This window comes from Neolamprologus multifasciatus, chromosome 8, assembly GCF_963576455.1.
Source record: "Neolamprologus multifasciatus chromosome 8, fNeoMul1.2, whole genome shotgun sequence".
Lineage (NCBI taxonomy): Eukaryota > Metazoa > Chordata > Actinopteri > Cichliformes > Cichlidae > Neolamprologus > Neolamprologus multifasciatus.
The window spans coordinates 28,572,785-28,596,442 of NC_140446.1; the positions used below are offsets into that span (position 1 = coordinate 28,572,785).

The window sequence follows — 23,658 nt, forward strand, 5'->3', positions numbered from 1 at the left end:
CTTAACAAAGTGATAAACAACAGGGTAGAGCGCTGATATGGCCCATGTGCCTTAATATTTACACATACTCTCATCCCGCCTTTTTTCCATCTGCTTTAAAAAATGAGTATTTATTAAGCGAGTTGGGAGCTGCCACGTACCTGTGGACTCGTCAGGCGGGCCTTGCTGTGGGGATCCAGGTAAAGGCGGTGCAGATGGACGTCTTTTCCTGTCGGAGTGCGACTTCTGTCCGTCTGCTCCTGTTTCAGCTGTGCCAGTGTCATTGTCCTCATGGGATCCACGTAGCCTTTCTTATCCACATCTCTGCACACAGACAGCACAGATATTCAGCTTTATGAAACAAGCTTTTAAAGAAAGATCTGACTGTATGTGTGTGTGCAGGTCAGTGTTCATGGCTCAGAAACTGATGGATGGTTTAACCTCAGCCATGTTTTGTGTTGGGTGATGTTGGTTGTGTAAGGTGGCTACAAGCTGCTGAATGAATGGCATTCTGGGTAGACTGCTTCTGTCATGGCCGGTGTCCAAGGAGCTGATGGGATGCCCGCGCCCACGTGTGTGGCTGTCGACCTGCATCCCATCCCAGGCGATCAGGTGGACCGTTTAACCCAGCTCTGCCACCTGCTCCACGCCAGTCCATTAGTCGCCTCTCAGCGGTAACGTGCTTCCACGTGAAGGCGGTTTGCGAAATTCTCTTTTGCTGGAACAAACGCTAACCCTTTCCTTGTGCGCTTAGGTAACAGCTCGGCGTGTTTGGAGCCCTCTCCTGCCTGTCTTCCTGCCCGCCTGGCACTCGTCTCCTCTATTCACCTGGAGCTTCCCCGTGGACCCTCACCCCTCCCTCCGGTTCCCACGGCCCCGTCTGGACCGTAAGATTAATTCTCTCCCACGTATGCTGTTATTTCTCCGTTCCCCAGTAACCCACTTCCTGTTGCAGCCTCCCACAGTCCCGATTACGGCGTTCCTGAGTTATTTCCCGGCCCCTTGGTTTTCTAGTTACCTGGCGTGTTTTCCTTTGACCCTTCCGGGACACCCTTAGTTAAAATAAAGTTTTTTGCGTGCACCCTGGCGTGTGTCTCTGCTTCTGGGTCCAGCTTGTGTGCTGGACACATGACAGCTTCAGTACGGCGTTAGTGCCACTTCATCTGACTGAGCAGGTATCCCTGCAGCTCACCTCAGGTCTGCTCTGTGAGAGCTCGCTGAACACGGAGCTTTTGAAGTGAAGAGGAGTTCAAATGTCCAAAGCAAATATTCAGCGGCTCCTATATTAGAGGTAGACCGCTTCTTTTTTTACCCACAGTAGTTAACTTTGTAATGCATATTGAAGCCACCAAAGAATCTCCTGCTTCCCCTCAGTCACATGTTTTCATTTCATGTGTGAGGTTCAGTAAGAAGTGAAACACAAACATTTGTGTTGTAAAGAGAATGAAGACTCCTTAGAGTACCATGACCGACTGTCTGGTTTGACAGGAAGTAGTTCTTTTCCTCAGCGTGGATTTTCTCCACTCTTGGCAACGTGGCCAAGCTACGATCTTTATGTTAATTAAGTGTTTTTAAGTCAACGCTTAATCAAACCATCCATAATCTGTCCTCTGATCTGTTGTGTTGAGCTGGAGCCTGTGGCCTGATTTACTGCGCCATCACCTCCTCTAACGTTTTGTCCTCCGGAGCTTTTCCGTCCACAGGACACAAACACAGAGGTGGGAAACACAAATCAGCTACTGTGGGACTGTCGCTCTGTGTCACGGACGCCATTCATTCATCTGGTATTGCAGGGTGTAACCCATCAAACATCAGCAGCTGTTTGTTTTCATATTTTCAGTTTTCACTGACATTCAGAGAAACAATGACTCCAGGTTTCATCAGTATTAACGCGGTGACGGTGCAGCTTTAACTACAGCACTGATCTTTCTGCTTACTCTTTATGAAGATCCATGCTGGTCTTTGACAGCGGAGGGCTCGTGTGGGCCATCTTGACAGGGGGGCGGTGGGCATCGGCGCTGGCTGGCCGGACAGGAACGTGGCTCAGCATTCCCAAACTGTCAGCAGCAGCAGTCTTATGGAGCCATGGACTGGCCGTGTTCTACACACACACAAAAACACCACTGTTATTCTGCTCATGGCAAAAACTATGTGAGGAAACATGTGGCCAACCAATAATGGGGGCGGGGTTATTATGTGCCTTAGACACTCGCGTCTGATTGGCCGGTTGCTTTATTAACACAAGCTTCTTCATCAGACAACACAGCTGGAAAAAGCAGCTTTATTTCAGCTTTGATTAGTATGACGAACAATCCAGTTCAACCAGGACATGGATGAAAATAAAAGTCAACAAATGCTGTAGCTTTCAGTTCCAGCGCATGTGTGGGTAACACAATTCATTACTTTTAATCAGGAATACTCGATACAGGAACTATAAATGCATGCATGCAAGCAGCTGAGAAACTAGTCTGTTAGTTTGTGCACAACTATTCAACTATTAATTTTCCTTTCTGGATGCACAAGCTGGAATCCAGCCTCACAGGCCATTCAATTCAATTCAATTCAATTTTATTTATATAGCGCCAAATCACAACAAAAGTCGCCTCAAGGTGCTTCATAGATACAGAGAAAAACCCAACAATCATGTGACCCCCTATGAGCAGCACTTTGGTGACAGTGGGAAGGAAAAACTCCCTTTTAACAGGAAGAACACCACTCCACACCACACCATCCATGATATGAATATTAAGATACTGAGACGGACAAACAGCCAGTTTGTCTGATCTAACAGCAATAATGTTAAAACATGTCATGAATCACACTGACTGTAAATGTTTACAGAGCATGTTTCATATACATGATTGGAACATGTTTGTGCAGCCTGTTTACTAAAACTACTGAACATATTTAGTCAAGTTTAAAGGTGTCACGTCAGTCGTCCTCAGCTCTGACCATCCTTCACTTCATGGTTAACAAATGTGTTTTTACCTTTGGAAGCACGCCTCGTTTTAGAGACACATGCAGGCTTGTGTATTATCAGTATACAGGGCTGATCAGGGGAGGAGCTCAGAGGAGGGCGTGGATGCTCGGGACAGGATGGGATGGAACGATCCACCCATGAAGAGAGCGGCCGACAGATAAAAGAAGAAGGTGGCAGGTGTTGTCGACTGATGTGCGTTTCCTCTAATCAACATGAAAGGGTTAATGGGCTGATATGGACCAATAATAAAGGCCTTGTCTTCCACTTTTCTGCTCACCTAAAACATATTTGTGTTGTTGCTTTGAGCGTTTTTACTCCAGGTCACATTCAACAACGCTGTGACTGTGACTCCAGCACTTTCTAATAATCACACTCACACTCAAACAAAGTTGTATTTGGGCTTCAGTGTCCTGGAACAAGCTGCTGGATGTCTTCAGCCTCCACATTAGACCCCAGGTTTCCTCCACAGACTAACAATAATGACTAATGCAACCTGAAGCCAGAAACTCTCCCTGGATTAGACGAGTCACTGCGATGTCACCCACTGGTGAACCCACTCCACACAGGGAGGACTTTTTAAAACCAAACGTCATCAGCGAGTCACAATCCCGGGAACATGAACTGTGGATCTGAGGGGCGCTGCACGCTCACTAGCTAACAACCTGTGATGTATAAGTCACACGTCTTTACTGAGGTCATAGAGCAAGACAGCGAAAGGTCACGTAAACCTCTGGTCACCAGTGAAACTCCTGCTGGAAATAACTGGAGGTATAAGGTGCATCGTAATCTGCACTTCTCAGAAACAGATGCTATATCGATCTTTACACCCATTCTACGCCCTGCAACTGATGCTAAATGTGAAAGTGGACATTTCAAGGCCGTCAGTTTAAAGGTCCACGTTCCTGAATGAACACACAACTGGTCTGGTTACTTTGGTGCCAGCTCCAGAAACAGATCAGTCACCTGACCTGTGGTTTAGACGATTAAAACATAAAACTGAACAAGCGTTACACACCATTAAAATACTAACAGAAGAATTCCTTTCATACCAGTCAGCTGTATCCTATTAAAATATAATCCACAAGGTGGCAGGCTTTGCTATCACAAAGCTCTGCACTACTGCTACTACTAGGATCAATGTAGAGGTGTAGTGCTGCATTTTTAGGAAGGTGCAGACTTTCACAGATCACACAGAGCTCAGCGACGTGCATTTGGGCTTCACAGGTGAGCGTCTTGTTTTATTATTGTGTCACACATCATGCTCGTGGCCAACAGGCTTACAGGAAGCCAGGGGAGCAACAGCATCTGCCAGCCTGAGGTTTGCTTTGGAAACCAAAGCAGCGACTTTTGAACATCAAAACGAGTAAACATCACTTAAGCGCCAGCACACTGGAAACAGACATCTGGATAAAATAAATATGGACGTTCTAAGCTCCTCACATACAAGGTCTTACAAGGGGCCTCATCTTATCTTAATGACCTTGTAGTACCATATCACCCTATTAGAGCACTTCGCTCTCGCTCTGCAGGCCTACTTGTTGTTCCTAGAGTATTAGAGTATTAGAGTAGTAGAATGGGAGGCAGAGCCTTCAGTTTTCAGGCCCCTCTTCTGTGGAACCAGCTTCCAGTTTGGATTCAGGAGACAGACACTATCTCTACTTTTAAGATTAGGCTTCAAACTTTCCTTTTTGCTAAAGCATATAGTTAGGGCTGGACCAGGTGACCCTGAATCCTCCCTTAGTTATGCTGCAATAGATGTAGGCTGCCGGGGGATTCCCATGATGCATTGAGTTTTTCCTTTCCAGTCACCTTTCTCACTCACTATGTATTAACAGACCTCTCTGCTGAATCATATCTGTTATTAATCTCTGTCTCTCTTCCACAGCATGTCTTTATCCTGTCTTCCTTCTCTCACTCCAACCAATCACAGCAGATGGCCCCGCCCCTCCCTGAGCCTGGTTCTGCTGGAGGTTTCTTCCTGTTAAAAGGGAGTTTTTCCTTCCCACTGTCGCCAAAGTGCTGCTCATAGGGGGTCATATGATTGTTGGGTTTTTCTCTGTATCTATGAAGCGCCTTGAGGCGACTTTTGTTGTGATTTGGCGCTATATAAATAAAATTGAATTGAATTAAGCACAATAAGGACAAAGGAAAGTGTCATCCTGTTGAATGAACTGTCGTATATCAGAAACCAGACGACAGCTTAAAGGTGACACTTCTTCTTTCTGCCTTTACCAGATCCTTCTCTAGATCCTTCTATCTTTGTTCACCAGTGGAAACATGAACACAAACACACGCTGACATCACGCTCCTGTACACCTACCCTCCTGAGAGAGGCCTCAGAGTTCACAGTAACAGGATTTTCAGGGTGGACCCACTTAGCCGTGGGGGGCAGGTTGAGCCCTGGTGGGTAGGACGTGGGTGTTCCGTTGGGGTACTGCCACAGGATCGGGTACAGACCGAGTCCTGCAGCCCCGCTGTGAGCCTGGGCTAGAAGCGATGGTGACGGGTGGCCCTGGCCCTGAAACACACAGACGCATCGTTAGCTTTTCTTTAATGAGGGTAAACAGACACAGACACTGCTCTGCTCCACAGCACAGGACTGCAGCACACACCTGTAGGTACTGCTGCTGGTGGGGCAGAGCAAGGTGACCCAGGCCTCCCGGGGAGTCGAGCCGAGGGTGGAGAGATGCTGCGGGAGGGGCCATGGCCGGGAGCACAGTGGGAGGCAAAAGGTGTGGGTGAGGCAGGGCGGAGGTGTGAGCAGGAGCAAGGAGATGGGAAGCTGCGTGGGGGTGTGACGCAGGGGTAAGGCAGGGCGAGTGGGGGGAGTGCAACGTGTGCAGGTGGGGATGGAGATAGGCTGCCACGTGATTGGATGAGACTGTTGCAGAGGCGGAGTTCTCTGCGTCGGAGCGAACCAGAGCTGGGTCTCTGTAAACAGTGAAGGGCTCATTCTTCTTGATAATCAGCGGGCTCTTTGTGTTGCTGCTCGCGCTGACCGCGCCCGACTCTAGCCGCACGGGCTTGAAGCCAGACCGTGGAGGTTCTGCCAACTCTATTTTAACTGGCAAACGAGACGGCGGGGGCGGGGAAGTATCCGAGTACCTCGGTATTTTATGTTTAGACACCTCGGGGGAGGTGTTGGGTTTAGGTTTAGAGATGTCCACCAGGCCTGCGTGGCTCTTAGCTTTGACCAGATCAGCTTGACTTGCGTTGGGGTAGGAGGGGCTCTGAGAGCTGTCGGGGCGGGGTTTCTGCTTCAGGGAGTCCAGGTGGGCGGAGCCGGGGTTTGGGCTGATCTGAGTTTTAGATATGTCAGGGGGGAGCACCGTGTTCATCTTGTGGGGGGCTGGTTGCTGCTGAGGGTGCTTTCTCGTCTCTTTAGATAAAGAGGGACTCTTCATGCCGGCGTGGAACGACTGTAGTGTATGGTGCTGCTGCTGATGAAGATGATGGTGAGGAAGGACATTTTTCTCCTTTTCCACCAGCAACACATTTTCAGCTATAGATGTGACAGGCCTGGGAAAAAAGCACAGCAGGAAAAGTAAGAAACAAGAATGATAGTGACCATATTTGAACGACTATAAAGTGAAACGTTGAGAGAAGTCAGATCCTGATGTGGTCCAGGGCAGGTTTCTGTGATTGCATTTCGTTACAGTCCAGGATTGGGACACGTTTCAGATCCTCAGTCCACTTAGTCTAACCCTCACCCGACCAGGTCATTTTTCCATCTATCCATGTACTTCCTGTTAACCTGGTCACAGGTCTGAGTGTGACAGGAGAAACAGCAGGGTGCATCCTAAACATGCTGCTAGTCGATCTCAAGGCTACAAACGGCGAGAGAAGCTGGGAACCTAACATTCATGTCTTTGCACTGGAGCCTCAGAGTCTACATGGATGGCAAAAACATGTAAACACAGAGGGGTCCTAGTGGGCTGCTCTATTTTGGCTTTGAGGTAACAGTAACATCCACCATCCAGTGCGCTGCCCCACATCTTGGCTAAGCAAGCAACACTTTTGGTACACAAAGCACACTGGAAGAATAAATACATGCGTAAAGAATATATATTTATGCATACCAGATAAAGTTCAGTATCTCCCTGAATCTGCAGGTTTTAGGGAATCACAAAGCCACAAATGTGCAGGAGACAGAACAGGCCGCGATCACAGCTGTGCCAGATGTGGTTCCAGTTTTGACCAGAGATCCATCGTGTTTGCTAAACTTGTGTTTGCTGCTAATATTTTAATAAAAAAGATTGAGCTCTGCAATCAAACAGCACCGCAAATAATTCCAACTCCTGGTTTTGGAGTAAGGAAAAGTAGTCCCACTCCACAGCTGCATCACCACCACAGTAATGTTTTTACACCTGATGTATGAATTTCAATAGAATATGTCGCCTTGATCTCGAATTATCGCAGTCATCAGATTTTCAGAAACCTTGACCTCTGACCCCTGACCTTGAGATAACAGCTATCGTATCAATTTAAACTCGTACGTCGCTTCATTCTGTCGCTCGGGCGCCGTCCCAGCATCAGGTCAAAACACGTGAGCTGTCTGCACTCACCTGATGACCTCAGAGGAAGCAAACTCCATCCTGCTGCTTATGCTCTTAGTCGCCGTAACGCCGCCTCCCAAGATGCCTTGATGCTGCACGGGAGGTTCCATCTCCGTCCTGCGGCCTCCCTCTGATGGCGAGGGAGACGGCGCTACAGGAGGTGAGGAGACGGGCGAAGGGTTGAGAGAGAGGTACGGCGAAAGGGCCGTGGACTCGGCCTTTTCGGAAGCGAGCAGTGCCGACACAGCCTCTGAGCTCTCGCGGTGCACGGTGGCTTGGGCGTCATCTGTGATGTCGATCACGCCGGCGCTGTGGAGGTGTGACAGCGACGGCGTCTGGGACCGAGACGACGCTAAAACAAAACACCACAAAGTAAGAACACTGAAGTGTCGTCAGAGATGAGAGACTGGCAGCAGCTCACCTTTCACAGTGTTCTTGCTGTTCTCCAGAACGCCGCCCTGGACAACGTCAGACATCAGCGGCGTCTGTTGCCGTGGAGACTGGGTGATCTGCGTTACGGCTACCAGTTCCTCGTCTTCCTTTGATAACATTTTGCTCGTTTCCTTCACAACGCTCTTTTTGACATCCTCTGTCGCTTGAAGCTCCGCCCACGGAGACAGGCGGCCAATGACAGACGAGGAATCGTTCGCCTTGGGTCCCTGCAGAAGCGGCTTCTCGTCCTCCTCCATTTTAGAAATGGCACTTGGTTTCACGTCGCTGCGAGTCTTTAGCTCGTTCTCAGAGTTGGGCTCTGAGGAGGAGGAAGAGGAGGAGGAGGAGGAAGATGAGGAGGTGGAGGAGGAAGATGAGCAGGAGGAGTGGGCGGCTCTCTTATTGTGAGGATTTTCTGAGTCGCTGCTCTCGGACAGATCGGATGTCATGTCGGTCTTCGGCTTCTTTGGACCCGCCTTCTTCTCCTCTTCGTCACCTTTCCTGCGTTTGTTCGCAGACTGCTTCAGCTTGGACTTGTGCTCTGAACAAACGACAGACAGGTGGGATTATTCTGCACCTGTGTGAGACTCTACGCGTGACAGCGACACGTACAGATTGATTTTGGACAGATCGCCGTCAAAAGTCAGGACGGTGGGGTGCATTTATAGACATTTTAAACATTTTAAGTATCAAAAACAAACAAGCTGCTGCTAAGATGTTAAGGAAAGAGACAAGAGCACTTGCACAGTCACATAACACACATTACTGTCTAATACTTGTCTGTTAATATGTTGGACTGTGGAATCATCATTGTTCGGGGCTGTCAGAATGCACAGTTTTAATATTCAGCACTGGAGGTGGTGCTGCACGATTAATCGTTAGAAAATCGCGATCTCGATTCATACTTATGTGCGATCTCATTTCCAAATGACAACGATTTAAAAAAAAAAAAAAAAGACGATTGTAGCGCATTTTGATCCGGGACGTAATCTGCATGAAAACAAGCGCTCACTCGTCCTGCTCAACAAATGATGAGGGCGGAGCCTTATACCACGTGATACAGAAGCTGGCTGCTAAAATTAAAAAAACCAACGGAGAGCACGTCAGGGATGACGAGACAGTGACAGGAGAGAATCCGTCCTGGTCAACCACCCAAACATCAATAACAGGAACCTTATACAGCGCTTCCCTATACCCGTCGAACTCCCGCAGGCACAAAGAAATTACGGAGGCTGTTACTTATCACCTGACCAAAGATATGGCTCCATCAACACTGTGCAAAACGAGGGATTTAGGAGAATGATCAACACCCTAGACAAACGCTACACAGTGCCGTCCCGCAACTATTTTTCTATTGTTGCACTACCTGCTCTATACACGCAGTGTCGAGCAACGGTGGAGACGCAATTTCAAGCAGTACAACATTTTGCGGCAACGACAAAATGTGAGACATTTGTTGTTTTTATGTTTATTTATTGTTTTTATGTTCAGTCTCAACTGTTACGAAGTTGATGTGCAGTTAATAAGCGCAATAAATATTTATATTGGAAAAGAAAATCGTGAGAGAATCGTGATCTCAACTCTAAGCAAAAAAATCGTGCAGCCCTAACTGGAGGTAAAACCTCAGTCTGACCATGAGAATAATCGCCGCAGAGCCAGTGAGAGGTTGGACTGGTTTAGCCACTAAACTGGGTCAGATCCACACACGTGGGTGAGGCGTAAAAGTAAACTTTTCCTGAACAGAAACCTACAAACTAAACAACAACCAAAAATTGCTTCTTTTTTCCGATAGGTTAGGTTAAGGTCATAGACTGTACATAAAAGATGGGGGAAGCCACTATGACATCACATTCTGGTGAAGTCACTTTGTGGAAGCTGAACATTGATGCTGTTGTGATTTCACTGAGACACAGGCTGATATTTGTTCTGACTCTGATTAAACTTTTCACCACATCGACTAACTGAATGGAGTTTTCAGTGGCTGTGCTTCCATAAACGCCTGTGATGAAACCCGACTCACCTCGCCCTGCGGGCTCTTCTCTTCGGTCCTTTTCCTCCTCTGGAACGCTGCTATCTGATCCCTTCCTCCTGGAAGAACGAGGGTTGCGCTGCTCTCTCTGCTCCCGCCCGCTGCCACCGGGCGAGTGGTGCAATTGGCTGGCTGGTTGCTGACTCTGCTGCGATTGGCTCAGTTGTTGGGAGGCCAGCGTGCCCTGTGAGCCTTTAGAGTTGGGGCCTATTGATGTCATGATGGGGCGAGGGCTGTTAGCCTGGGCTCGTGTGTAATGACTCTACAAGAATGAAAACAGAAATAAAGAACAAATTTAATTTATGCACAGAAATCTACAGGATCACAAACACAAGTCTGGTTTTACCCACCAGTACGTGCACCTCAACAACATCAGTAAAACCTCCTACATCAGATTCTATTGTCTGTTTCCACTGTTACGGCTGGCAGGCTGTATGCTCCACACGATCAAGCATTGGCTGACACATTTATACATGACATCAACAAACAAAAGAAATAACCGGGCTACCATGGGTGTGAAGCAACTGTACAGATTATGAAGTAAGAAAGGAACAAACACACCGTTCTTCTATATGGTATCTACACGACAGTCAGATTTTTATGACTGCTTGATATACGTCTGCAGTTAATTTAAAACACGCCTGAGTTTAGCTTCAGTCAGAGGAACGTCCACAGACACGAACGATCCCTGGAAGAGTCATCAGGCTTTACTTTGTGTCCCTATTTATCACGTGGACAGGAAAACCTCCATCTGTGACGTGTTGAGGTTACCCGACAGGCTTTGGGTCCCAGTAACAGCACAGAAGCTTCTGGTAACAGTAGCTATTACCTAGTTTAATATGTGAAATCATGTCAGTGAAGTTTAAACTACTTAACTTGGTGGGTGAAGATGCACAAGAACAACTCTATCAGTCTACTGTGGGGTTGGTGTGAAATACAACGAGCACAAAGTTAACATCCCCGACTGCAACTGAGGGTCACCGCCATTCAAATGACCCACGCTGCTGCTGCAGCAGACAGGAAGGACGATATTGCTATGAACTGCCACCACAGCAGTGATGGGAGATGACAGAGCACACACGGATGACTGGAGCTGTTTTATAGGCTGCAGAGTGCAGGGCAGCGAGCTGATCTCAGGCTAGAGACAGCTCATCAATGACAGCATCACTGTCCCAGCACATCCTGATACTGTGACTCCCGCACAGGAACAAAGACACTGTCCTTCTGCTTCTTATGGGATATTAGGTAATGAGGTCCAGAGCTGCAGAGAACATGAAGGTGCATTTGTCTGTAGAGTAGATGAAAACCTACAAATTGTAACCAGTACTGTACAAAAGGCTGCATCTGCTGATCTATGTTTGCTGTTTACAAAGATCCTTTCAGAAGGTGTTCAGTGCTCTGATGACCCGTCCCTGAAAGCACACCTGCTCAATACGATTTGTGACGATTTTACTAAATCTGCCAGGTGTTAGTTTACTGTACACATACAGCAGAGCACTGTGCAACACAGCAGTCAGTGCAATTCACAAGATGTTTACAAGGAACTCAATTTGCTAAATGTCCAATTTGTATTCACAATAAACAAGAACGTCTGTGCACACGAGCTGCATGTGATGATCTGAGCCTCAGCTCTGCTTTGGAAAACGACATATAGATGACAGTGATGCTGATCTGGCTACATTTGTGCTGCACGAGAACGTCACCGTAAGTGAAAGAAGTGAAACGAGGTCTTTAAGAGTTTTTTGTTTCCATCCCTGTGGACGGCTGACACTGAGGCCTCATTACCAGGCTGTGACTTCACTTTTTGTTTGTGGCAGTGGGCGCTCCTTTCTCTCCCATTAGTCAGCGTTATCCTTATCCCAGCGTCAGCAGGTCAATGAAGTTGCCTCAGAGTCATTGAACTAAGCACCTATCCACTTTTCATGACCAACATGGGCCCGTGGTTATTTCCCTTTAATCACTAGAAGCTGACAAACACTGACATTCAGCGTTGTGTGGTCGATGTGAGTCTGATCCTGTTAACACAACCTCTACAGACTCTGACTGACATGTTGGAGGCTGCTGTGCCCGTGTGTTTATCCACTGTGTTGCTGACCGTGAGATGGACACATGCTAACACGGTCAAACCTTTGATAAGGACAGAACCTACAGCCAGGCACATGATGCACAGGACACTCAGTGTCTGTGAGAGTCAGGATCTAATCCTCGGTGAAAGGCAACCCCACACTACACAAGACACTGCTGCACTGACCTCTGTGGTCACACACACACCAGCACAGCTGGGAGCAGGTGAGCCTGGGAACAGCTATATTACCCGGGGTGTGGTGGAGGGTAAAGCAGCCAGTAGATGGCGCTGTGAGAAGCACTTTGGGCTGGTTACTCTTTTAATGAACACGTGAAACATCGCAGTCTTTGACTTCCGTGAACACAGAGCACAGATTTAGGTTTAATGTAATCGGTGTTCACAGAAAACGTTTTAAACTGAATATTAAACCTAAATATTAGACGTTTGAGATGATTCAGGCAGGTCAACTATATTCATTTAAAAAACACTGTCACAGATCTCCACATTTTACCTTCACAGAGTTTAATTTGTCTGCTTATTCAAAAGACAAATGGAGTAAAACTATTGATGACGTGTGACCGAGTGCCTGCTGAGGCAGCCAGTATTATTTAATACAACCTGACTTAGACTGAGAAGACCGATCAGTGCGCCTCCACTGAAGCTGATCACTGACCGTGTTTCCAGCTTTGTCCCCAGACTGCATCTCAGTTCAGAGGTGATGTGTGGAGCTCCACTCCAGATAATCAGCTTGTTTTTTTACCAAATGAAAACAGTAATCGCATCACGGCGCTTTGCATTGTAAGTGCAACCCTGAGCCTGAGTTAAATTTCGGGGTGTGTGAAAATGTTGAGCACAGATGACGTCTGTCAGCTTTGTTCTACTGCAGAAAGTGTAGGACTGGAGGGTTGGGAGGTGGTGTAGCAGTGGGGGTTCTGGGGTACCTGAGTGCTGCCAGTGGTCCCGCCGGGTCTCCCTCCCGCCATCTTTAAAATGTCAACGACAACAGGAAAAAATAATAAAAAGAAAAATAACAAAATGAAATGAACACAAAGAAAATGTGGGACAAGGAGAAATGTTGTTATTGACTGCGGGACTGGCTAAGAGTTCAACGTTAGCTCCGTACACCAGCTTGCTTCAAACGTGGCAACTTGACATTACATCACCACAGTTTAATGGTCACCTGCTGACATCGCAGCACACGGAGCCAAGAGGTGAGCAGAACAGCGCCTGTGTGTCTGACCTCTTAGTCGAGGTTCATAGAAACTTTTACTTTAAAGGCAAAGTTGGCAATTTAAAGATACGGTGAACACAGAAAATAAGGAAGGACATTGGTCAAACAGCTCTGTGGGAGATTCCGGAGCCACAGCCCTGTTCAGGGAACGCTGATTGGGAAATTAAAGGATAATGACGCGGAGCGTTCAGAGATCTGTGTTGACCAATGTCTCTGACACGGACAGATACACAGAGATGCAGATGATGCTGATTAGATGGAAAGCAGCAGCTTGTGCTCGCTAACAGAAACAACACCAAAGCCACATGCTGGATGCGTTCAGCTCGACAGTCATGAATCTTTTTTATTCTACAGCTGTGTGCGTCTCATCCCTTTGTCAGCTCCACACCCTCATCAACTGAATATTGTGCACACAATCCATTCTTTAGTCCTCACGTCTAATTTACCTACAGCACAGGTGACAGATAGTTTCTCATATTTGCTGCTGTGTCTTTGTGCGTCTGTACTCACGTGGGCAGCGTTGTTGTTCTGACTGGATCGCGACCTGCGCCTGGAGGTAATGCCGATGTTTTCCCCTTTCAGCAAAGAGTGAACAACGTCATCCAGAAAGGTCATCTGGACCATGGATGGATCCACGTTCTGAGGCTCTAGCACCTGAGCACACACACCAGGTTCATTCTTGGAGAATTCAAACGATATGATGAACAGAAACTAGATGCAAATGTAAAAAACATCATTACAGTATTTTACGTTACTCTGCATGCACAGGTCAAGAACAAAATATCTGCTAACCAACCATTACAGGTATCCTTCAGCCTCCGAGTGGATACACCAAAACGACCTCTGACCCTGAGGTAACTAGGATTCAAACACTTCTGAGACTTTGAGTATCATCTATGGTATCAATGTGATTTCAGTGTAAATCAGTAACTGGGCAGTGTCCTTTTGCCTCTGTCTCTTAATACCAGATGAAATCAGATGTCTGTAAATGATTATTATTTTAAACATGATGACGACAGAGGGGAGGCTGCGTCTCAGGTTCTAGTTAAGGTCACACGTCCCATCCTTTTAATAATAAATAATAACATCACATAACTGTGTGCGAGTGCATCCACGTACCTGGTCATTCATAACGACCATGTTTCGACTGAAGAGGTCGTGATGTGTAATGATACCAGTGAACCACTGGGTGGCCGAGTCTTGTCTGTACACACGCACACGGTAGCCATTTAACGAGTAGGGACCTGCAAGCCACAGGAAACAGTTCCCACTGCAGTTATAGTCCCACTGCATGTTCCTTATAAAACAACTGTTACAGATGTCACTGATGTGCTGAGCTTTAGCAAAGTAAGACAGCGTGTTAAAATGCCACCACACCGTCCAAACAAAGACTTACCTTGCATAAAAATTTCCTGCACCTTCTGGTCTTTGAGCCAGCCTTTCACTTCTTCGTGAAGCTGAGGGTTGTCTCTCAACACTGGGTTTTGACTGTCCACCTCATCCTTAAAGACAGCAACAAGCACCAGCAAATGATGAAACGTGTTTGAGTCAAAGAAGCCCCGAAAGCTCAGAAACAACCAAACTGACACAGACGATGGTTTCTCAGCTAACGGGGCACCGTGTTCATCTCAACTTCAAAAGCTAATAACTCACATTTCTTTATTAACGTGACCAGATATTATTATTCTTAAATGTAAGAAAAGAAAGAGTTATGTAAGTGAAGCCCACTCGTCACAGTGTGTCAGAGCCTGCGTGTCCTTCTTGCACAGGCTGCTGTTAGCTCTGTGATGGCTTTGCTGTAAAGTCTAATCGAGACGTCTCTTCCTTGATGAATGGTTCACACCCTGTGCCCAGTCCAGACTGGGATCATTATACCGTACTTGCTGGAATGTGGTTGATGAAAAGATCCGATGATCATTCTTTCCGGTTCTGGATTTTCCCGACTGTAATAACGGACTGATTTTCCCTCTGCTAACATTCCTGCTTCCTCTGATGGATGTGTCACTCGCACAGTGTGTTGTGGGTTCAGATAAAAAGCTTGGAATAATCTTCAGACAGTTTTCCTGCTTAGTTCAGTTTATATCTACAGAATAAAGGTTTTCACCTCACACTTCTTTTCTAATGCATCACATTTCAGTGTTTTATGATGTTTTCATGCATGTTCATACAGCAGTCGTGTCAACAAAAACGTGCCTTTTTGATCATCTACATGAGCTTTAGCACGATGTACAGCAGTGCTGTGCACAGCATTGTTGTTTAATGACTGAACACGAGGCCGTTAAAGGATTAAATACTAACTAATGCAGTCACCTCCCTCAGTCCAGACTTCTGGGGAGGGTAGCAGTGGTTGTATATTTGTGCAAAGGCCTGTCTTGGTAAAAGCTAAAGCAGAAACATGATAAGAGCTAGCAGGGGGAAGTGAAATCTGTGGGTGAATTCAGCAGTAGAAAAGGGTTTTAACGACCTTATTTTGGGCACAGATATAAGCTCAGTTTGTTTATATCTCGATGACCACTGAAAATACTTATATAAAGCTGCAAAGTCAAAGGTGGCTTTGCAGCAGATGGCAGCTACTTGCACACGTCATCCTTTGGTTGTCTCGGTAATCCTGTAAAAGCAGGTCATGTGTCAGCCGTCGTATCCTGCCCTGACGCTCACAGTCACTGCACACCTCCAAGGTGAGAAAAGTCGGGACCATTTTGCATCGCCGCTGGTTATTTTTCTCTTCGTCACTTGAAGTCATCGAACATCATCAGAGCAAATCCCGTCCAGTGTGGACGCAGAATCTAAAGCTCCAGCATTACCGCCACGGCTGAGACATCAGCGGATTCTCGCCACAGTGACTGAAAACATTTAAAAATCCAACTTCTGTGAAAATCTGATGCTGTTTAGGTTTATAAAAAAAAACAGATTCACTCTGAAACTCGAAACCAGGAAAAAATGAAGTGTTTTTGAAAGACGTGATATTATATTTCATAAAGCTGTAAAGCTCTACTGTCAGTGGCAACGAGCCACAACCAAGTGAAACAAATACTACCCAGAAAGATTCACACACATATTCCTACATGATACCTTGTTGGAGTAGTTTCTTAGGGCTGCCACAAACGATTATTTTGATAGTCGACTAGTCACCGATTATTTTTGCGATTAGTCGACTAATCAGATCATCATCCATTGGACGTAAAACATACAGCTTATTGCACCAGCAGCATCTTCTCTTATATAACTATCATTAGCTTACAGCTTTAAGTGTTTAAGGTATGTGCTAACTAAAAATAAAGACAAGATGATAGTTTATTAATTTTAATGAAGTTTGCAGATTGTTTCGGTGAAGTTTAATAAACTCCTTGCTATCTAAAATATAACAGGACACCGGAGTAAATTCTCGAGCATCTCACACTTCTGATAATCAGCTGTCTGCTTGACGTTTATTCAGGTGTGTAAAAACTATAACTTTAATCTCAGCCAAACCGATTTACTCAGGAACAAATAAAATACTAAAAAAGCCAAACAATAACATTTTTAAGTTATCTAAGTGACTTATATATCATGTTTAACCTGAGTAGCGAAAGACAGCGGTGGGTTTGAAAACGATTAGCCGGGAGTCCGGTGTTCTCACGGCTCTAGTTAGCCTAGCCCCCGGCTAGCTATCGAGCTAGTGGGTAACAGACGTCTCTGAAAACGTCGGAGCGCTTTTGAAAATATGTGGTGTCTTGATAAACTGAGCAGATATTTGAGGTTTACACAGCTACATTCTCGCCTGAAAATATGTTAAACGTTTATTTTGTGACCCAGAAAGAATAATAAGAGTAATATTAAAACTAACTAGCTGCCGCCATTGTTGGAAACTGAGCTGGGCTGCGCTATGAATTCTGGGACAGAGCTACTTCTTCTTCGGGGTTTAACGGCAGCTGGCATCCTTGTACATGCAGTGCTGCCATCTTCTGTTTCAGTCCGTTATTACACTCTTAAATCCTACTACTTATTCCTGCGTCTTTTGGGATCTTACAAAGCTTCAAACGACGCGATTTTGATAGTCAACGTAATCATGACTAGTCGACTAATCGTGGCAGCCCTAATCTACAGTATACTTGTTATTTACTTTTTTAAATTAGTTTCTGGCTTTATTGGACAGACGCAGTGAAGAGTGACAGGAAAGCAGAGTGAGAGAGAGGAAGGGCGGCAAAGGGCTGCAGCTCGCCACTCTTCACCATCATACAGCCGCCTGCTCATCCCTCTGAGCTGATTCATTTATTAATGTACACTTTGTACTACAAGTGTTAGTTTTTACTCTTCTGTGACCTCATTTTTATTTCACAGTATAAGACCCTCACTACGTACTGTTTTTATTCTTTATCCCTTCGCTGTAACACATTAAAAGTAATGTGTTACAGCGAAGGGATAAAGAATAAAAGTAAAATAATTACATTTTTCTATAACAACAGATTTTCTGCTGTGACAGTAAAAACACCAAGGTAACAGAGACAGAGATGTCACAGACACAAAGGGGAGACGTCCACACACAGTCTCACAGCTCAGTCAGCAGCGTATGTGCTCTACAGCTCGTAACGATCCATCCTGAGACGTTCCAGAATAAAACAGATTATTGGTGTTTCAATCAAATAAGACGAGTCGGTCCTGATCCTGGTGACGGGCTGATACGGATCAGTAGCTGCTCTGATCTCGACACCTGAACAAGGAAAGAAAACATCTGAACGTTTTCTCGTATATGAAATCATCTAGAATCTCCTCTATTGTTAATTACTGTTTACTAAACTGTGTGATAAGAACTGGTGTGAGCACACGCCCGTGTACGTCTCCTTACAAAGAAAGAGTGGCAGGAGTCACAAAGACACAGAGGCTGAGGCTCAGCAGGAAGTGAGGCAGCTTTCATTTCACCTTCTCTTTCATCTCCTCGCCCCTCCCTCTCCGATCCTGCTGCAGTGCTCTACTTTCAAAACCTTTTTTAACTCCAAATTAAACCAGTGTAGCCTAAAAATAGCCCAGTGGAAAGCAGCGTGTCTCATATTCTAGAATTTGTCCTTCTGATGACTAATGACCTCTGTTAATAGACTGCTCTAACTCTTAATCCATCCCAATGAGCGCACACACTATTCAACATGAACATCGCCTGGTTTGTTAGTCAGTATGAAGCTTCAAAACCTGCAATAATGTCTCCTCTGTGCTGCTTTCCCCCTGACAGAGACAAGTACAGAGCCTTGCAGAGCACATGGTTTCATGCTGCAGCTACAGTTTAACTTATCCTTACACCCATACCTGTGAATATACAGTGGATCAGGCCCAGTGTAGACGTGTTTACACACCACACAAATACACAGCTTAACCAAGGCAACAGGCTAATACCACCACGCTTGAAGCTGGCTTACATGAATATGAAAAAAGAAATCATAGTCATGGAGCAAAGATTTTGAGTAGTGTGAAGACATTCAAAGGTTTGTCAAAGAGGAAAATCTGTGTGCACAAGTTAAAAATGTATCAACTTTTCACAAAATTGTATCCTGTGAGTCCATCTGCTGATTCTGGCAGCTTCATGATTCATCTTTGCTGGTATATGAAGTAGTGGGCTTGGAGAAATGTTCTGAAACTAACTCGAGTCCAGCAACAGTTTGACTCCTTTTCCTGATGGCAGTCAAAACTGAATGAATGATGTAAGCAAACGTCCAAAGCTTTTGTTCTGTCAGATCTGAGTGCTGACTCTATACTCGTGGTTTCACGTAGCTCTTACATACGCTGCATCATAGTCTCCCACACAAGTCTCAATCAGACACAGCAGGTGACTGTGCCACAGCACAGAGCAGCTTTTGTATCAGGAACACTGCAGGGCACAAAGCCAGAAACTTCTCTGAGGCTGTCAGCTGAACACTATTAAAATGGGTGTGTCAGCTGCTTGCTGCATTCCTCCCCCAACAGTCACACTTCATGGAGGAAAACAAAGAAAACTTCTTAAGTTTGTAACACAGAAGTGATCCTGCAATGTGAACAATACTGAAAGTCCTCATGACTCCATCAAAGAGTCGGGCTGCCAACAGCTTCCATGAAACCCAATATTTGGTGCTTTTCCAGCCAGATGTCCATTGGATGTTCCTGCTGAACTCCTAAATCCCATATCCCCTTCATCAGACTTTTCAAAGTGAATTTACACTTAACAGATGAATCTGTATTTGGTGCTCTAGTAATAAATGTGGGACAGCATCTGTCCTGTGGTTTATATGACTCGGCTGTTTTGATGCTGGACTGATAAGCATGCTCACACTATGTACCTAAGCTCGCTCCTGTCCACTGTGTTTGTGCTGCTGAAGCATTTTAGGAGCATTTAATGATCACATGAAGTAAAGTTCTCCTCTGCTGTACGTGAGAGAAGCAGAAAGCATCTCTGCAGAAAGGTGGAGCGACAGATCTGAAACACTCAGCGTGCATCGTTTGGTCAGACTGCTGAGTCAGCACTAACAGTTTATTATCTGGCTGCTGCTCTTCAGCTTCAGACCACAGTTTTCTAGTAACACACACACACACACACACACACACACACACACACACACACACACACACACACACACACACACAGAGCTGAGCAGCAGCCTGGGTTGGCCCACTAAACACTGACTTCATTGTACCGTTTATGCCAAACAGATTGTAGTCCCCGCCCCCTCCCACTCTCTACTTCCTGTCCAAAAATAAATAAATAAAACACTGAGGCTGCAGCGCAGAGAGAGACACTGTTTTTACTAAAGAACGGGGAGCTCTGTGTGAACATGAGTGATTTAAGAACAGAGGAATTTGCATTGTGTGTGTGTGTGTGTGTGTGTGTGTGTGTGTGCGTGCGCGCACTGCCCCCTCCAACCTGACACTCCTTCCTGTTTCAGTCACCACTCATGTGGCAGACTGTGTAGTGTCAGTGTGTATATTGTAGTCATGTGGTTTATCATGAAGTGTGTATAGCACCAGATCATGATGAGTTGTCTCAAAGCATTTAACATTGAAAGGTAAAGACCTCTATACTAATTAGGGGTGGGGGAAAAATGGATACTGTGTAGCATGGTGATATTTTGTTTGCTAATAATGTATGGATACAGGGACAGCAGAAATCGATACTTTGTTACAAAAAAGGTTTTTGTGCTCTGACTTCAGAGCATGTTGATCCTTTTTCTGAGCAAGAATCCTGACATTCCTTCACTGTCCAAATGCGTTTAATAAACATGACAGTTTACTTATTTTAATTTAAGACATGTTTTATTTTAATTAAGTTTAAAACTTTTTTATTTAATGTAAAATTATATTTTGTTTTAATTTACTTTCAAATTCTTCAGTTGCTGAAGGGGCTGCATAGTTTTCATAAACTGCATAGTTCAGAATAGCTATAATTGTACCAGATGGTTGATTCAGTTAAGTTGGACTAGACTGTAATACAAACCGTTCAGTTTGTCAACAATCAAACTGAAATGAGAGAAAGACTGAGTGTGAGACTTTGATATTAGAGAAAATGAATATTGATAAAGTTTACCTTTATGTACAGAATCTGAATATCGCAAAATATTTTTAAAAATTGCAATAATATCGTATCGAGGGATGTATGGTGATTCCCACCTCTAATACTAATACAGAGAGGCAACAACCAGGCAGCCTGCTACGATCTGCTGCCACCAGCTGAGGGTGAGGGGAGGTCACCTGGTGACTCTAAATCATCCACAGGTGTGGATGTGGATGCTCGTCTGTTTGTCCCTATGGTAGCTGGGACAAACAGCAGCCCCCGCGAGCCTGATAAAGATAAGTGGAGGAGCATGGATGGATTAACATGTCTAATTTTGATGTACTGTATTTGCAGATTCCGTGGCCGTGTTGTTTACTCTAACAATCATGCTACATCATGCATACAAGTTGTACAGTGTGTGGGAATCTATAAAACAAATCAAATCACAACTCGGGGAACACGGCAGCAGCTGATTCAACATCTGTCTGACTGCAAAGACACAATACATGTTGCTTTTTCTGACTTGGGTTAAATATGAATTTCTGCCCACTCGGTGCAGAACAGAGTCTTCTCATTAGGTAGGCACTGAGGGGAACACACTGTTCCAGCCAACATAATACAACAAGCTGCGTTCAGCTGCACAGCACTGACACACGAACACAAACCTCACCAAGCGCACACAGCACAAGTGTGCGTGCCTCAGTTACTCACTGTTTTGGAGCTACGGTGTCTGCTGTCAATCAGAGGACAGACTGCAGCTGCAGCTTATGGTCATGTTCAGGTTTGGCAGAGTTACATGCAGCAGACAAACCTCGCTGCGCTGCACAGCCAGCGTCCCTCCACGGCTGCTGCATCCAACCTGATTATGAATGACTCCTCTTTCATTAGCACGTTTCATTTGGTTACAATGTGTACAAAATGTGCTCAAAATCAACTAATCTGACGTTCTTTTTCAGAGTGAAGAAATCCTCTTGATGACAATCATCACTCACATAAAGGCAGCAGGGAGGTCTGCTCTCCATCGCTGTGAGCAGGTTAAGACAGGAAAGCCAGAAGGCTCATTTCAAATCAACATTCCTGCTTTAATGAGCCGTCTGTCCACAACAGAGATGAGACCGGTGTGGTTGGAGCGTAGAGTACAGCAGGAACGACATGGCCATTTTCATTTCCACTCATTAAAGAAGAGGCACCAGCACTCAGCGGCACACACATATCAAAGTAACAAAGTACTGTGATTGTTTTTATTAAGGCTGTTTCAGTTTCATCTCATGTTTATAGGCTGCTTCTTTTTTCCAGCTACAGCCTTCTGGCGTTGCCACAGCAGATCATCCACCTCCACCTCACCCTGTCCTCCGTGTCCTCCTCTGTCACTACATCCATGAAATCTGCCCAGTAGCTCCACATTCATCACACTTTGTCCAGTACATCCCTGCTTTGCACATGCTCAAACCGTCTCAGCCTGAACTGCCGCTCTGACGGACTCGTTTCTAATGCTGCTCACTCCATCTGAGCATCTTCAGCTCAGCCTCCTGTCTTTGTGTAAGAGCCTCATCAACACCTGCTTCTCTCTAACTCTGTCTTGCTTCTACTGACTTTGATTTCTCTTCTCTGCCGTCTGCAGACATCATACTCCGCAGACACTAATGCATGACCTCATCTGTCCATCAGCCCTGCAGACAAGAAGGGGCTCCAAGCAGATGCTGGTGTAATCCAGCAGCTGCACACTTCACCACTGTGTCGCTATCCCCGTGGATGCTCTGCACCACCTCATGCAGGAGCACATTTACTCTCCTGGCACCATCATATAGTCTCTAACTCCACGAGACACAGTGCAGTTCCTTCTCTAAACTTCTTCATAAACACTCTCAAAGCTAACAGCACACCTGCAGTGCTGCCCCATGAGCATCACATCAGCGTTGTCCCTCTGTAGTTACTGCAGTGCTGCACATCACCTTTGCTCTTTAAATCCAGTAACAGCACACTTCTTCATGCATCCCCTCACTCATTATGTTTCCATCTGTATCCCTAATCTCTGCCCAGTAGGTCCCACTGTCTTTCCCTGCTATCCAGCCTAGCCTATAACTCACTATAAACCATCCCCACCTCTCTCTATGCCATACTTCTGGTCTCCCAGTGCTCCTGTCTACTGTCTACATCTCCCTGACCTAAACCGCGGCTCTTGCTCTGTAGGCTCCAGAGGAAGACGTTAGTAATGAGATCAAACACCTTCCTGGCAGCTCCCCTCACCACTTCAGCAGGACTTTATCTGTCATCTGGTGACTCTTCCACTCATCGCCCAGCTCAAATCTTCCCCTGACCAACATTCTTTCTTCGTTAGTTTCCACCATTTAATCTGAGCCTTTTGTCTTAGTTCACTTCCTCGTCTTGATTTCCAAACTCATCCTACAAACTAGCCCCTGACACGAGCCAGCTACATGAAAATCATGCTTCTGAAAATCATGACGTCCACCTGTGTGTACGTTCATCCACTTTTACACGTCACTCTATACTGACCACAGCCTTTTCACAACATCCACTGCCCTCCTTATCGACCCAACACCATCTAATCAACCTCTGTTTATGGGCGGCTGTAGCCCAGGAGGTAGAGCCGGACCATCGACCCACTGAAAGGTAAGTCTGCATGCCCAATGTTCTTAGGCAGAAGACCAACCTGCTCTCTAATGGGTCCATCAGAGTGAGACTGTTATGATAACTCCCTCTGTCACCCTGTTTCTTCTGACACCCAGCCTGAGGAATACATCCTGACATTCAGCCTTAGATTCATGATCGTATCTGACGCTCTTCACCTCCACACACTACAACCCGATCAGTGGATCAGTGGATCAGTCCTCCGCTCCTCCAGTCCAGTGCCTACTTCCCTGCTATTCAGATGTACA

The 23,658-nt window shown here is 45.8% G+C and overlaps 1 protein-coding gene across 8 annotated transcripts in view; it reads right to left on the reverse strand.

Annotated features, from left to right (window-relative positions):
- Positions 1 to 23,658, reverse strand: part of jmjd1cb (jumonji domain containing 1Cb) — a 116,212-nt gene that overhangs the window by 18,144 nt on the left and 74,410 nt on the right. For 3 of the 8 annotated variants that reach the window (XM_085170366.1, XM_085170368.1, XM_085170372.1), the window contains exons 4-14: positions 14,669 to 14,774; positions 14,392 to 14,516; positions 13,783 to 13,950; positions 12,983 to 13,024; positions 9,968 to 10,238; positions 7,937 to 8,488; positions 7,525 to 7,867; positions 5,572 to 6,478; positions 5,280 to 5,477; positions 1,917 to 2,080; positions 141 to 303 (exon numbers count right to left, since the gene is read on the reverse strand). In XM_085170366.1, coding sequence (XP_085026492.1) covers positions 141 to 303; positions 1,917 to 2,080; positions 5,280 to 5,477; positions 5,572 to 6,478; positions 7,525 to 7,867; positions 7,937 to 8,488; positions 9,968 to 10,238; positions 12,983 to 13,024; positions 13,783 to 13,950; positions 14,392 to 14,516; positions 14,669 to 14,774 — 3,039 coding nt within the window. The remainder of the gene's footprint in view (positions 1 to 140; positions 304 to 1,916; positions 2,081 to 5,279; positions 5,478 to 5,571; positions 6,479 to 7,524; positions 7,868 to 7,936; positions 8,489 to 9,967; positions 10,239 to 12,982; positions 13,025 to 13,782; positions 13,951 to 14,391; positions 14,517 to 14,668; positions 14,775 to 23,658) is intronic. The other 5 variants (XM_085170370.1, XM_085170367.1, XM_085170373.1 and 2 more) reach the window with 3 other exon arrangements.